Source organism: Carcharhinus amblyrhynchos, chromosome 30 (assembly GCF_965287045.1).
Source record: "Carcharhinus amblyrhynchos chromosome 30, sCarAmb.v2.hapA, whole genome shotgun sequence".
Lineage (NCBI taxonomy): Eukaryota > Metazoa > Chordata > Chondrichthyes > Carcharhiniformes > Carcharhinidae > Carcharhinus > Carcharhinus amblyrhynchos.
Window position 1 is genome coordinate 29,245,968 of NC_137353.1, and position 16,944 is coordinate 29,262,911.

The 16,944-nt window shown below is 38.7% G+C and overlaps 1 protein-coding gene across 4 annotated transcripts in view; it reads left to right on the top strand.

The window, feature by feature from the left end:
* mtor (mechanistic target of rapamycin kinase) overlaps positions 1 to 16,944 on the top strand; it is a 283,244-nt gene that overhangs the window by 262,887 nt on the left and 3,413 nt on the right. For all 4 annotated transcript variants that reach the window (XM_080215404.1, XM_080215406.1, XM_080215407.1 and 1 more), the window contains 9 exons: positions 2,056 to 2,203; positions 4,342 to 4,464; positions 7,350 to 7,432; positions 7,888 to 7,960; positions 8,848 to 8,922; positions 11,043 to 11,178; positions 13,477 to 13,542; positions 13,994 to 14,074; positions 14,955 to 15,035. In XM_080215404.1, coding sequence (XP_080071530.1) covers positions 2,056 to 2,203; positions 4,342 to 4,464; positions 7,350 to 7,432; positions 7,888 to 7,960; positions 8,848 to 8,922; positions 11,043 to 11,178; positions 13,477 to 13,542; positions 13,994 to 14,074; positions 14,955 to 15,035 — 866 coding nt within the window. The remainder of the gene's footprint in view (positions 1 to 2,055; positions 2,204 to 4,341; positions 4,465 to 7,349; positions 7,433 to 7,887; positions 7,961 to 8,847; positions 8,923 to 11,042; positions 11,179 to 13,476; positions 13,543 to 13,993; positions 14,075 to 14,954; positions 15,036 to 16,944) is intronic.

Below are 16,944 nucleotides of genomic sequence, written 5' to 3' on the forward strand. Positions count from 1 at the left end.
GAGCAACAGCCTAACCTTGAGATACCAATCCAATCTCAACCTTCAACATCCCAAGAATTGTCCTTAACATACTGACAGGATAGGCTCATTTGGAGTAGGGGCATAGTAACATGCAACCAGTTGTAAGTGAATCCTTAACATTAAATCAAAATTCCCATTCAGGCCCAAGACTTCAGATCAAATATTGGCTACAGATCTTATTAACACCACCTGCTTCCATCCACCCCCCTCCTCCACCCCAACCACCCAACTGTAAGCCAGCATCAGGAGAAGAATTTTACGACAGTCTGTGATGTCACAGCCTAGCACAATCAACTTTCCTTGGTTACCTTTGAAGACCAACCCTGGTTTTCATGTAGAGTCGAGCATGTCATGACCTAGAACAACACCAGCCATACCTCAGCATGATGCATAAATTTGGCGAAGACACTATGGAGGGTGCTAAATGACGAAAGCTGCGGCTATTAACAGAACTAAGTGATGCTGCTACTATCAGATTTTTGCAACGCTCAGTACCTTAGCACATCCAGTTCAGGGTATGCTGGAAACCAGGCAACTAGCTGGACGAAGATCCATTCACATTCCTGTGTTCATTCGGAGAGAAATCCAACTTGATGTGAAAGATGAGCGTGAAGTGTTTGTAAGTGTCCTCAGCCAAAAGTTCCAAGTGAATAATTCTTCCCTGCATCTTCCTGAGCTTCCTAGCTTTATACCAATCTCAGACAATTTGGTTCACTCAAAAAGACATTAAGAAGTGGATGAGTAGGATGGGGTAATGAGAATGGACAACATCCTGACTGCTTGATGCTGAAGCTATAGACTCAGAACTATCCACTTCTTTAACCAAGCTGTTCCACTGCTGTTATAGCTTTGACATCAAACCAAGGATGTAGAACATTGAAATAAAAACAGAAAATGATGGAAATACTCACCTGGTCAGGCAGCATCGGCAGAGAGAGAAACAAAGTTATAGTTTTGGATCAAAAAAGTTTTGTCAGAACCATTTTTCCAACAGGTTGACAGGAAACGGGAGAGGAGTAGTAAGAACAAAAAGGACTGTCTGCCAAGGGGCAAAAGGGGAAGTTCCCCTCCAAGTGACTCATCATACTGACTTGGAAATATATCACTCTTTCTGCACTGTCACCAGGTCAAAATCCTGGCACTCCCTCTCTCACAGTACGGTGGGTGTACCTACACCACATGGACCGCAGCAGTTCAAGGAGGCAGCTCACCACCACTAACTCGAGGACAAATTCGCAATGGGTAGTTAATGCTGAGCTAGCCAGCAATGCCCACATCCCATAAATTAATAAAAAAAAAGAAAGGTATGAGTTATTAAATGATGGTACAAGGGAAATGTGGGTGGTAGAGGGACAAGTAAATAAACAAAACATTGCTCAGGAAGAGCTGTAAGTGTCAACAACAGCATCATTACCAGTAACAGTAAGAAGTTTCACAACACCAGGTTAAAAGTCCAACAGGTTATTTGGAATCTCAAGCTTTTGGAGCTCTGCTCCTTCCTCACTTGAGGAACATTGGTAAAAGGGAGCTTCAGTAGTGGTATAGAGCAACAATTACTTGCCAGTAACTTGTTCACTGATGCTGATTTGAGGAACTCAACCAGAGTACTCAGCTCTGGACTTCATTCGTTGATGGATCTCAAAAGCTGCTGGCACAAGAGGCAGCTCTGTTCCTGATGCAGTGTATGAAGGAGATACATGCTAGATGGAAGTGAGCAAAGCTCAGAGGCTGATTATGGTGCTGCTCTCTCAGGATGTAAAATCATCTTTAGATTGTCAATCTTGAAGCATTTCCAGTGACATTTCGAGTGTTGATCCATTTGTGTGCAAATCAAAACGACTAACATTCTCCTGTATTTTAGCAGCAGAAAAATATCCCTGATGGAGGAAATATTTAGCTTGTATTCCACATGCACTAAATTTTAAACATTGAATTGTTTCACAAAGGAAGAAAACATTTATTTTTGAAACATATTTTTTAAAAACATGCAATGCATTTAGATGTTTCTCTCATATTTTGGGCTTTTCCCTCCAGCATTCAGAGATATGCTGTCATTCCTCTGTCCACAAACTCTGGTTTAATTGGCTGGGTCCCACACTGTGACACACTCCATGCACTTATTCGAGATTATCGAGAGAAAAAGAAGATTCTGCTAAACATTGAGCACCGCATCATGCTCAGGGTAGGTATTGCTAACAATTTAGTTAAAATGTATATTTTATTTCTGTTATGTCATTACTTTTATTCCCTTTTCCTTAAAAAATTCAAATTAACTTTCTTCCTTGAACATACTAGGTCATATAGTCAAAGCCAGACTTACTCAAGGGGCAGATAGATATAGAATCTGAACTGTTTGGGGAGCTGGTGCCTCATCCGATAGAAGGCCATCTTCAAATTTGCAACAAATCTATTCAACACAATACACATCAAAACACTTCCAATACAATATATTTCGAATACAATAAATTAACCACAAGATCTCTTCTGGCTCAACAGTTTCCAATTAACTCAGTTTAAAGCTTCATCTGACTGTCACATTGGAAAACAGAGAGTTAAATGAATGGATCCTTTTTAATGTGGAAATTTGTAACTAGTGGAGCCCCACAGGGATCAGTTCTTGGCCCGCAATTGTTCACTATTTACATTAATGACCTGGAGCAAGGAACAGAACGTAAGGTTTCCAAATTTGTCAATGATACAAAGATAGTTGGAAGGGCATGTCGCGATGAGGATGTTGTGACCCTGCAACAGGATATAGATAGATTGGGTAACTGGGCGAAAACCTACAAATGGAGTTTAATATGGGCAAGTGTGAGGTCATGCACTTCAGTATGAGGAATCAAAAAGCAGATTATTATCCAAATGGAGAAAGATTGTAGGTGAGTGAAATACAGAGGGATCTAGGTGTTCTAGTGCATGAATCACAAAAAGCTAGCAGGTCAAGTTGTTTAAGAAGGTTAAAGGCACTTTGGCCTTTATTGCAAAGGGCTTGGAGTTTAAAAATAGAAAGGCATTGTTGCAATTGTACAGGGTGTTGGCGAAGTCTCTTCTGGTATACAGAGTACAATTTTGGTCCTTTATGTAAAAGTGATGTAGTAACATTGGAGGCTGTCCAAAGGAGATTCACCAGGCTAATCCTGGGATGAAAGGGTTGTCCTATCAAGACAGACTTATTAGTCTAGGTCTGTATTTCTTGGAGTTTAGAAGAGTGAGGGGTAACCTTATTCAAATATATAAGATCCTGAGGGGGCTTCACAGGGTAGATGATGAGATGTTTTCACTAGTGGGAGAGCCTTGAACAAGGGGACATAGTTACAAGATAAAGGGCCAGTCATTTAAAACTGAGATGCATAGAAATTTCTTCTTGCAGAGGGTGGGGCATTCTTTGCCCCAAAAGGTGGTGGAGGCTGGATCATTAGAAGTATTCAAAGTGAAGGTGGATAAGTATTTGATAAATCGAGAAATAGAAGGCTGCGGGGAAATGGCACAGAGAAGGAGTTGAGACTGGCATAGGTCAGCCACGATTGTATTGAATGCGGGTCAGGCTTGAAGGTTTTTCTTGTGTTCATCTGCTCACTGATGCACTCATTCTCTGCGGAGTTATGAATATCAGTTCCTTGAACTCATTAAATGGGAACGCAAAGCACATAAAGCCAATAATTTATTTACATTGCATGGTATTTTACATGCCACCATGTGCGTCTAGTTTTGGTTGTATTTGGAAGATGTAATCTTTTGGCGTAAATTCAAAGCTGTATTTCTGGTTCAGTAGATAATGCCAACATAAGAAATAGGAGCAGAAGTAGGCCAATTGACCCCTCGAGCCTGCTCTGCCATTCAATAAGATCATGGGCAATCTGTTTGTGTTTGATTTCCACACTCCCCATATCCCTTAATTCCCTTGCCCAACTAGAATCCTAGCCGCCTCTACCTTAAAAACATTCAGTGTTTCCATTTCCACTGCCTTCTGAGGCAGAGTTCCAAGGATACTTGAATGAACATCAGCCAAAGCACTAAGCCTAGTGATTGTAAAGCAAAAAAAAATTACTGTTTTTATGAAGTGAATCAAAAGAAACATTTTTTTTGTGAAACTATTTGTGGCCTTTTCCATTGTGAGATCCAGTTTTCCAAAGTTAGTTCTTGCCTTGTCTTTTTCACATGCCTCCCTTTCTTCTTTATCCCCATTTTTAATAACAAATTAAATTATTCTTTTTTTAATTTGCATGTGACTTTTGACTCTAAGAGTTTTGAAAATTCAGTCCAAACTGCCACAGGGAAAATATGATTATACTGCATGCTTTGTTTTATTTTAACCAACAGATGGCTCCGGACTACGATCATCTCACCCTGATGCAGAAGGTTGAAGTGTTTGAGCATGCAGTGAACAATACAGCTGGAGACGATCTGGCCAAGTTGCTGTGGCTGAAGAGTCCCAGCTCGGAGGTAAAACCTTGTTTAATATTCAGTGTGATCTCCACACAGCCTGCAGTCCCCAGCTGTACTTTAATGGATGCATTCTGCACAAAATGTCTGTTTCCAGCTTTCTTATATTTAACAATATTAAACACTGGATAAATTCTCAACTTTACTGGATCTTGATCACCTGTCACAATTCTCCTTGTTTTCAATCCAGGTGGTGAAGCTGAATTTCCCCAGCATAGATACAGGGGAGAATTCTCTATTTGTAACACAGTCGTAACTTTCATGAGGTTTTCACCTCTCGATCTTTAGTAAATCCTTCGACATATTGTTTTACACATGGCATCCAAGAACCATCAGTAGGTCTCAAATCAACTACAAGGCAAAGTAATAGATTGTAGTTGACATGAATTCAAAAAAAGTGATGACAGAAATCTAATGTAACAACAGAAAATATTGGATATACACAGTAGGTCCATCATTATCAGCAGCAAATACATGAACATTTTAGTTGGGACTCTTCATTGGAAGAATTCTAACAATGGGTCACGTCCTTGCTGGCCTAACTTCTTCTTTCAGAAGTTGGTTGACTTGTTGGCCACTTTGTTTTTTGTGCAATGGGTACTTTTCTTCAAGTGGTAAAGAATGGAAAAAAATCTCAGATCTGAGCTATCTCTATGTAGCAAATAGGATGTTCAATGAAATGCTACACTTTGAACGTGCGCTTAACGTTAAGCCTTTCAAAGAAATGCTTGTATTGATATGCAAGTATGATTTTTAAAATATGAAGAACCTTGCTTAAAGTTCTTTTATTCAACAGTAGTGTCCGTACAATAGCCTCACATTGAATTCCTTTTTCCATGAGGGGTAGATGGTGGTGTATTGATGCTGTTTCTGGACTAGTAATTCAGACGCCCAGGCTAATGCACTGAGACACAGGTTCGAATCCCATAATGGTAGCTGATGCAATATTAATACAGTTAATAAAATCTGGAATTGAAAACTAGTCTCAATAATGCTCACCATAAAACTGTCATCAAATGTTGTAAGAACTCACCAGTACACAATCCACATCAGCACTTTTACATGGATTAGCCCATCACCACCAATCACATGTAACAATTTAAAACACAACATTTTTCTCTCCTGTAAATAAGAATTTGTTTTACTGCTACTGGCTCTGCTTTCTGTTGTGCATCACAGAATATCACTCTTATTTTGCACATTTTGTATACTTTTCTGTGTCTTTAATGAAAAGATAAAGCAATTGATTCAGTCTGGGTCACTTTGTAAAGAAATACTGATACTTGCCAACAATCCTGCTGAAATTTGGAATTACACCAAATTCCACTAACTATAAACTATAAATTGTGATGACGCCCTCTAACACAACTCTTGATGTGGCTTCAGGATATCCTTTTGCTCTTCTTTGGAATCAGATGTTATATTGTCAATAGGATGTTGAGTTTAAAACAACAGTCTATGAACTACTTTGTTCAGATTTTAATTCTGTATCATCATTCTCTTTTCGTGGCTATTGTCTTTAGTGTCCAGGCTGGAGGAGGAAGTCTCAGCTCCCCAGGCAACTGAATCTTTCTTCTGTTTAAATGCATAGTAAGAAGTTTCACAACACCAGGTTAAAGTCCAACAAGTTTATTTGAAATCAGGAGCCTTCAGAGCGCTGCTCCTTCATCAGGTGAAGTTTGCACATTCTCCCACTGCTCCTTCATTACTCACCTGATGAAGGACCAGCGCTCTGAAAGCTCATGATTCCAAATAAACCTGTTGGGCTTTAACCTGAGACTTCTCACTGTGCCCACCCCAGTCCAAATCCAACAATCCTGCTAGAACTTGGAATTACACCAAGTTCCACTAGCTATAAACTATAAATCATTAAACATAATGTTTAAATGCAGGAATACCGTTTATTTGTAATTACTGTAAATTCTCGATGAGCCAATGGACAGGAGAACTGCCTTGAAATTCGGATTAAGCAGAGGCTTGTATGAATGCACCTCTATTTAACAAGATCATGGTGGCACAGTGATTAGCACTGCTGCCTCAGTGCCAGGGATCTGGGTTCGCCTGTGTGTGGCGACTAGGGGATTTTCACAATAACTTCATTGCAGTGTTAATGTCAGTCTTATTCGTGACACTAATAAATAAATAAATATGCCTACAAATGCAAAATGGGCATGTTCTGAGCTCAGATTGCATTGAACCACCTTAGCAGAGCTGTTTCATCATCGGGATAGGCAGCTGTTCACATCCTCTTTCTTTCTGAAGAGAATGCCTGTTTGTTGAACTGTTCCAAGATGTTCTCCTTAGTTTTCAGAATGATGGACAAACTTGATAGTGGAATCTTGCAATATGAACTTTCCCCTTCAAGCCATGGTTTTCCACTTGCTCTATCAACTTCTCCCTCTCTCTAATCAGCAACACTTTCTAACTTTCTCACAGGTTTCACCATACTTGCACACTTTGCATGTTGTTTCACAAGGAAATCTCAACGTGAAATGATGGGTTATCCAGCATTTCATATTTGAGGCACTTGGGTCTAACCATTCCTCTCTGGTCAGCATGGTCACATGACTCACGATGGAAGAGGACAGCTTGTTTATCCCACAGAAGTGTGCCTTTTGCAAGTACCAAACAAAATTTTGACCAAATTGGATGGACCACTGCGGAATTTCAACTAATTGCAGGCATAGTTCTGTGGCTTTTGCTATTCTGGTAGCCAGAATAGTTGATAACACTGTAATACGGAAAATCAGTTGATGTTTGAAAAGCAAAGTGAAAAAATAAGAATACTTATTGTGCTCCAAGAGATTCCTTCGTTGTAAACCAGCTAATGTATGTGTATGTTTTTGGGGAGATTAACACTGATCTACATTTGTGATACTCTGCAGGTGTGGTTTGACCGAAGAACCAATTACACACGCTCGTTGGCTGTGATGTCAATGGTGGGTTATATCCTGGGACTAGGGGATCGGTAAGGAGATTTATCTAACCGCATGCTTTTGTAACTGCCGTACAATCCAATGGCCTCCTCAGCTGCCTTCAAAATATATGTGAGAGAATAATTTGGCTCCTCTATTGTGGCAACTCTATAAACAATTTCATTACATTGGAAATCCTCTGCTTGTATCTGTGTGTATGTGCTGAATGCAGACATGTTATTTAGCGAGATGCCAAAGGGTCTGTGACACCCACTGAACTGTTTCCCATCAGAGCTGATGCCTGTTGGAGAAATAGGATTAGAGTTAGCAAGACATGAATGACATTGAATGTGTTATTTATTCATGAGCTGTATACATTTGATGTGTTTAATCATCCTTATTCATTATAGAATCTTAGAATGAAAACTTCTTCAAAACTAACTGAATCCGTTGCCGTATTTCCCATGAAATCTGACAGCACATTTGCATTTCTTTTCTTTTCCCCCAGACATCCATCAAACCTGATGCTTGACAGACTTAGTGGAAAAATTTTGCACATCGACTTTGGGGATTGTTTTGAGGTAAGGTGGAGGCTCTGAGCAAACAACCAGTATACACTACATGACTTTGGAAATCATCCATTATGAGGGAACATTTAGCTTATTTTCACAATACTGGGCACACTCTTAAAGGTCCCTAATGCAAGAAATAACTTCAGTATTCTTCATCCTGGATGCTGATCTAAAACTGCCACAAATTGCACAGGCTAGTACCAGTGGAGTTTAGTTTGTTTAGGCATCTGGACAATGGTTTCATTCAGGATTTCTACTGAAGTGGCAGAAAGAAAAGAAGGAAATAGGTCTATATGTTGTCAGAGTGCCATGTTCAACATTCCCTGATGGTGCATCAATTGCAGCTGCACTACAATGGATGCGGATACCAGCCTGAGCCACGAGATGAGAAAGTCATCATTGAAACGGGTGAACTAAAAAGGTTGGGCTTGACCATTGCCCAGCAGTATGGAAAGAGCTTTGGAAGTCGGTCACAGTGGTTAGTACTGCTGCCATAAGTGCCAGGACCTGGGTTCAATTTCTAGCTTGGATCACTGTCTGTGTGGAATCTGCATGTTTTCCTGTGTCTGCGTGGGTTTTCCTCCAGGTGCTCCAGTTTCCTCCCACTGTCCAAAAGATGTGCTGGTCATGCTAGCTCTATCAACATTGGCCATGCTAAATTCTCCTTCAATGTACCCAAATAGGCACCAGAGTGCGGCAACCAGGGGAATTTTATAATAACTTCATTGCAGTGTCAATATAGCCTACTTGTGACTCTAATATGTAAACTTTCACCCTTTTAGTATAGGGGAAAAAACTCAGAAATAAAGAACAGTGGGAATGCTGTCAGACTACATTAGTGATATAAACTGCAGTGTTCCAGTGCTAACTATTTTTATGAATCCATTTTTCCAAAGGTTGCTATGACCAGGGAGAAATTCCCAGAGAAGATCCCATTCAGACTGACCAGGATGTTAACCAATGCCATGGAGGTAATAACTTTGCCTTACTGCCAGCTTTTATGTAATAAGGTGATCTATCATACAGAAGATGTTTATATATTATGTACATCAGCTGTTGTCCTATACTGTTGCTCTTTGATAAATTGGAACACAGATGGGATGTATAGTTGATGACCGAATCTGTAGTTTCAGGCTCCTGCACTTGAAATTCCAGTGGAAATGTTACCTAATGGTATCAATTAAAAACTGGTTACTATTAGAAATATCCCTGGATTGATAACTATTTGAAGAAGCCTCAGCTTAGCTGTTTGAGGAAGAGACAAAGTTATTTTATCATCATAAAGGTCTGAAGGAGAGGGCTAGCTTTATAATGTATTAGTTTCAAATTTGTTCACTTGTGAATTGCTAACATTTTGTACAATGTTGCGCATCTGAATTTTATTTTGGTACATTACTGAAGGAATGTTGCATTGTTGGAGGTGGCACCACCTTTCAAATGTTACACTAAAGCCACCACTGCCCTCTCAGGTACAATAAGAAGTCTCACAACACCAGGTTGACTCACCTGATGAAGGAGCAGCACTCCAAAAGCTCTCTAACCTGGTGTTGTAAGACTTCTGACTGTGTCTACCTTAGTCCAACGCCAGCATCTCCACATCATAGCTCTGAGGTAGACATAAAAGATCACAACACAATATTTTTTTTAAAAAAAGGGCATCTCTTCCAATATCCTGACTAACATTTATTCCTCAGCCAATATCATCAAAGGAAAAAGAAAACAGATTAAAACACTGCGGTCTCTGGGACATGCTGGATTCAAATTGGCTGTCAGATTTCCACATGACAATAGTGACTGCACTTCAGAAACAATTAATTGGCTGTAGTGTGTTTTAGGACGGCATAAGGATGTGGAAGATTCCAAATGAATGTATATTTTTATGAATTATTCATTTTCTAATGTTTTGAAAATCAACTGAATAATATTACAATGTTATGTGTATAGTATAGCTAGCACATCAGTGATATATTTTTCAGGTTGTAGAAGAGATTTAGCTTTGTCTATCAGGACCAGTTGTGGGGGAGGGGGTCTAATTGGAGCCCAGTGCTAAAGTTTTGTTTTAAAATGGTTTTGGCTATTAGGGTTATGTGTTGAGGAAGTTGATTAATTTACAAAAGAAAGAAATATAATTAAAAAGCCCTGATGGAGCCCAGAGGTACAAGTGAATGCAAAATGAGAAACATGTTCCTTTCTGTTGAATCTGAGGCTTATGACAGTCATTGGGATCGATAGAGCAGTGTGTTTTTAATACTCTTCCCGGAACATGTCAATATTCTCTGCCATTTTATTCCTAGGAACATATGATAATGCACTCATCTCCAAATTTCTAACATTTAAAGAAACACTTGATCTAGGTAAACAGAGTCATGACAGTTGTATCACTCTATTTGTTGCACTGCAAAGTAATGCCTTCAGAAAGTAATTCTATTCAGTGTGATTGGGCAGATAATTGAAAGATTATTTACCAAATAAAATTAGAAGTTATCAATTTGAAAGGAGACAAATAGGGACTTGGCAAATGAGGAGGAACAAAATAAATTGAATAGCCACAACTGATCAGGACATTTTATTCTAAAAATATATTATTATCACAGTAGCCTAGCTTAAATAGGAAAGTCTGCATGCCTAAGAGAAGCAGGAAAATTTTGAGGAATTTCTTTATGCAGGGAAATCACCAGCAAAGGGTCTCCAATGTAACTGCTAAATTATTAAACATGAAATAACTTGCATTTAGGTAGCACCTTTTGCATGTTTAAGACAACCAAAAGTGCTTTACAACCACTTAATTTTGAAGTGTAGTCATGTTGTGATGTAGCAACCAACTTGTGCACAGCAAAGTCTCACAAACAGTTGCGTTCAAATGTCCAAATGATTTAATACGTTTTTGCAATGATGTTGGTACACTGGGACAACCCCCCTAATTTTCACTATAATTTCTTGGTTTCTTTCTTATCCATCTGAGAGGTCAGGCAGGGCTTCAGTTTAACATCCATTTGTGCTGCACTCCTTCAGCCCTGCAAGGGAACAAGCCCAAAACCAAATGCTCCATCGATTTTCCATTCCTAATAAATACATTGTCACCATTTCACAGGTAACAGGATTGGATGGTAACTATCGAATCACATGTCACACGGTGATGGAAGTACTTCGGGAGCACAGGGACAGCGTCATGGCTGTGCTTGAGGCCTTTGTTTATGATCCCTTGTTAAACTGGAGGCTAATGGACAGTAAGTATTCGAGAGGATTTCAGAAGTTAAAATATTAGAGACTTTATTGAAATCTGGAGTAAAAGATTCATTAGGTTCATTAGATACTAGTGCTTCGGGTAACTTTAATTATGTATTGTATCCTCAACAAAGAGATCTCCAAGCTTAACTTAATAATAAGTCCACAACTACTTGCATTTAAGTTTATTTATTAGTGCCACAAGTAGACTTACATTAACACTGCAGTGAAGTTATTGTGAAAATCACCTAGTCGCCACACTCCAGCACCTGTTCGGATACACTGAGGGAAAATTTAGCACATCCAGTGCACCTAACCAGGTATGTTTAGTGTGATATCTTGGTGTTGCATAATGTTTTAAATATAACAAGCACTAATGCAAGAAAATGGCTTTTTAGATTTGCATTCAGAATAAATATTCCCATTTATTTTTTAAACAGTTTGATGCTTGGGTATTAAAGGAAGCACTCACTGTGATTTAATTCAAATGCATTTTAATCCCTGCTTACCCAAACAGGTGCTGGAATGTGGTGACTCGGGGATTTTCACAGTAACTTCATTGCAGTGTTAATGTAAGCCTGCTTGTGACAATAAATAAACTTTAAAATAATAAATAAATACTTAAGCACAGAACCAGTCAGGAAATGTGTTCCTCTATCATCAAAGTTAATATCCATTACACACACTTTTTAACACAAGTGGTTTGGGTCTGGAATGCACTGCCTGGAAGTGCGGTGGAGACAGATTCAATTGAAGAGGGCATTTGATGATTACCTGAATAAAAACAATGGGGTACTGGATAAAAGGCAGGGGAATGGCACTGAGTCATTATGTTTGTTTGAAGACCTGATGTAGACACGATGGACCAAATGGCCTCTTGTGCCATAACAATTCTGTGATTGTGCAGGCAGTAGTAATTATTGAACAATAACATGTTAAACTGACAATTACATCACATTCAACTAGTCAAATGAGCGCTTGTTAAGACTAACTGATCTTCTGTCATTGAGAATCAAAACCAAGTATAGCTTTTAAATGGAGCAGAGTTCAAGGCTGGAAGATAATTGGATCAGGATGCACGAATCTAATTTTAAAGTCAAACATTCTGTCGTTATTTTTATATAAAACTTTGATTTAATATCATTAGACAATAGGGGAAGTATAGAATTTGCTTAGAAGCTAGGAGTTTCTGCAGGCTGAAGGAGCTCAAGAATCGCAAAATTGATGCTTTTTTTATTCTTGCATGGGACGTCGCTGGCTGGGCCAGCATTCATTGCCCATCCCTAATTGCTGTTGCTAGAGCATTTCAGAAGATTAAGAATCAAACACATAGCTACGGATGTCACATGTTGGATGACAGATTTCATTCCCTTAGGGACATCAGTGAACCAAATGGATTCTGCTTTTAGATTTTTACTGAATTCTGATTTCACCATCTGTTGTGGTGGGATTTGAACTCAGGATTCTGGAGCATTACCCTGGGTCTCTGGATTACAAGTCCTGCAAAATATTACAATGTCACCACCTTCCCTTATATGGTGCCACTACTGGGGTTTATATAGGCAGTTTTCTATATGAATGTGGGTGCACATTTAAAATGCAAGCTGACCTAAATCTGTGACAAAAATGTGTAGACAGATAATGCGTGCAAACATATTGTGATTTTACATCTGTAGTAACTTATTTTTGCATATATGGTTCTTCCTTCTTCTGATGGCTGTGTGTCCTTCCTGAGGTATGGAACCATGAGAACCTTCCACCTCACTTAAATAGTATTTTACATATCTAGACTTAAACAGTGTCTAGATGGAAAATGACAATCACTCAACATGCATTGGCAATGGTAACTGGATAGTAATTTAGATTAGGGACCATAACTATTTTCCCTTACTTAACCCAGGGTCCCTGAACCTATTTAAAACATTCTTCTGTCAATGCAGAATGGAAATAAAGATGAATAATTCTTATAAATCGTAAAAACAGTGGCCTCTAGCCTCCAAATACATGTACCCAAAAGTACTTCTAATAGCATTTTTCTGAAAATATAGTTGGTTTTCAGCAGAATTAGAATTAGAGGAATAGTTTGAGCATTTAAAAAAAAATACTGTACACATAGTTTGCCTCAGCTCATCTCCTCCATGGTTTTGTTTCCTTTGAACTTGACATCTCCATTCCTGGCCCACCTCCCATATACCACCCTCCATTAATTCAAGTTGTCACTATTGTTGGATTAGCTATTCACTAAAAGCTGTCCACTGTGTACAGTTAAATAACTCTAATGTCTTCTTTCCCTTTTTCAGCAAACATTAAAGGTAATAAACGGTCCAGGACAAGGACGGATTCCTACTCAACCAGCCAAACAGCCGGTTAGTAACCCTGTTTTCAGAGTATCAGTTCCGATCAATCATAGGTAATTAATTTGTTGGTGTCAGCATACTTCAGTCCATGCTATATTTTTGGAAAGTACATGTGGGTTGGGTGCACTGAAGAGGAGAAAAGAAACGGACTCCTACCAATTTTCTTATCTCCTCCTCTTCTGAAAATGTTGACTTGTTGGTTTTGGTCCAGGGATACCAAGGAGCCTGACCCCTATCATCAGTTATCATTTATGCGTAAGCTTGAGCATTATTTACATGAGGACTCTCAGAGCCAAGTCTAATCATGTCCTCCCTGAGTGCTGTAGAAACTCTTTATTTATGTTGAGAGTGTCGCTCTTCTTGTGTATTTGCAGTATTTTTCTGTTAATATTGAAAATTTCTCCACCAGTACTGTGCAGAGTGTTGCTTTTCTGAAATTGTTGTTCCATTTGTGATTCAGAATTGCTCGATGGGGTAGAACTTGGAGAAGCTACACATAAGAAGCCAGGTACAACCGTGCCTGAATCCATCCATTCCTTCAGTAAGTCGTGTTAATATTTGTATGTACAACTTTGTGATACCTTTTTAGTTTAGTATTTCCAATGTTATGTTTAAACATTCTACCATTAAAATGACAAAAAAACATTGATTTTGACACCTACATGATCAAATAAAAAAGGAATTGTGAGGGCATGATTGTTCATGTTTGAAATGTCCCAGTTTGAACTTGAAGGATTCTTTTTAATCTAGTCATTTTTTAATTCAGTTATGGGGTGTGGGTGTTACAGCTAGGTCAGCATTTAATTGTCCTTGAGATGGTATGGGGAAGCTATCTTCTTGAACCACTGCAGTCCATCTGGTGTAGGTATACCCACAATGCTGTTGAGGTGAGAGTTCCAGGATATTGACCCAGCAACAATGAAGGAATGGCAATAAGTCAGGATGGCTAGTGACTTGGAGGGAAACTTCCAAATGGTGGTATTCCCATATATCTGTTGCCCTTGTCCTTCTAGATGGTAGCAGTCATGAACTTGGAAGATGCTGCCTAAGGAGTCTTTGTGACCCTGCCATTGAAAGTCATGGGGTGATGGTTGGATTCTCTTGTGTTAGAGGGGGTAATAGTGCGGCAGGAATGTTACTTACAACTTGTCCAAGCCTGGGTTTTGTCCCAGTCATGCTCTATTGGGACATGAAGACCTGTTGAATAAATAACTGATCAGTTACCAATAAAGAGAGAGGGGTGGTGCGAAGACTTAGGCTTTAACCAAGTGGATTAACTTTGTATTTTCTGACAGTGTGTACAGTTCAGTAATAATGTGGAGTTAATAGGTTAATGATACATATCAACAAAATTTCATTTCAGCATACGATAGCCATGACACAGTCCATGATCTCCCATTGTGAATTGTTCTCTTTTTCAGTCGGAGATGGTTTGGTGCAGCCTGAAGCCCTGAACAAAAAGGCAATCCAGATCATTAACAGGGTCAGAGACAAACTCACAGGTAAGACAAGACATTAATGATACATTGCATTTTCCAATTTCTTCACTTTCTTTTAAATTTAAATTCTCTTTCTGACAGCTTATTCCTAGTACAGTATAAATCAGTCCTCAGGTATTGAGTCAGAAAAGCCAGAATTGTATTTACATTGCATTTTGCAATTGTTTAGGCTACTTCCTAGCCAGGTAATTACTTCTGAAGCGTATTCACTCGAGCTGTGTCCATAAACATGACAACTGATTTTCACAGAAAAAGGCCACACAAATAGGAATGCATAACCACTCGATAAGTATTTAATGGTGTGAGTTGAGGAATAACCTTGCTTGTTGAGGCAAGGCATAGTGCCATGAGATTTTATATATCCACTTGAACTAGGTAGTCAAGCCCTCGGGTTAATGTCTTGCTTGAACAGTGGTCATTCCAGCATTATGACAGTCTCAGTACTGTACAGGCATCATCAGCTGAATCATGTTCTCAAGTTCTGGAATGGGGCATGGCATGATATGGATTTAACTCAAATGAAAAATGCCAGTAGCACTGAGTCAAACTGACATCTGGTTGGCAAAATAACACGAGTATAAAGATTAACAGGGAAAAGTAAACAGTACACTTTCATTTTACACAGCACATTTTGAATAAAGTCAATATGATTGTTTCCATTACACTTGCAGGATACCTATCACAAAGGAGGTGTTTTTTAAAGATGTATTTTCAGTGTTATTTATGAACAGAATCAATTGGTTGTTAAACTATTCAGCAATCACGAGTTACCTTTCATTTACTTAAAAAAAAATTGATCATAGCGGATCAATAGTGATGTGTTGAAAATACAATTGATCATTTGATGATGGGGGTTTAACTGCAATACAAGAGCATGTATCAGAGGTGAAATTGATGCTCATGTGATGCAACCAACTGAGTTTTATCTTTCATTTCTGAGTAAATCACATTGTACAGAGATGGTTATTCACCGGGACTCATTCGGCTTTATAAACACACACACACATAGATATATTATAACTGGCTGAGATCTCAGCATTGCTCATAGTCAGTTAGAGGATAAGCTGTTTTCTGTCAACAGGAATGTTATCAAAACAGACAGAGTGAATATAACACTCTGCAAAATATATACCATTTGTTGCAGGAGGCAACAACAAATCACTGCAGTACCTTGCCAAGCATAACCAGGACCAGCAGATGGAAGTCCGTGGGTGCCGATGCCCTCTTAGGGCAGCGAGAAAGAGAACTTTTGCAAGACTTTAATGTGTGATTACTCAATCTTCCATAGCATTGCACTTGGAGAATTAATACCAAGTATATTTATTAGGTGTTTGGAGAGGTAAGATAGTAATGATGTTTCTGGACTAGTAGCCACGAGGACAAGACTAATAATCCAGAAACATGAACTCAAGCCTCACCTCAGCAGCTGGGGAATTTAAATTCAGTTAATTAAATCTGGAGTAAGAATCTGGTGTCAGTAATGGTGGTCATGTAGCTACCGTATTGACATAAAAATCTAACTGGTTCATTAATGATTTAGGAAAGGAATGCAGAGGTAATATTTGTTGTGTATATCAAGAATACATAATTAATTGTTCCTCCATTTTGACACAGTTTTTTAATTCCCAAAATTTTCATCTCCATGTTTTAAAATTGCAATTTGATCTGAACAGTTTGTCAATCACAACATCTTCATTGCTTGCTTTTTTTTGTGATCTGTATTTTTCAAGGAGGGTTCTCATTCCTTTTATTCAAACGTAAGTTTTTGAATTTCTCCCATGGATTCTGCTTAGGGAACTTTTAAAACACAAAAACTGACATCAGATTTAAGATTTTATCATTTACACAGAGTTTGTAAGGTTTACCGTGAAACCTGAAATAAATTTTAGATGGTAACAATGGCTGGTGTATG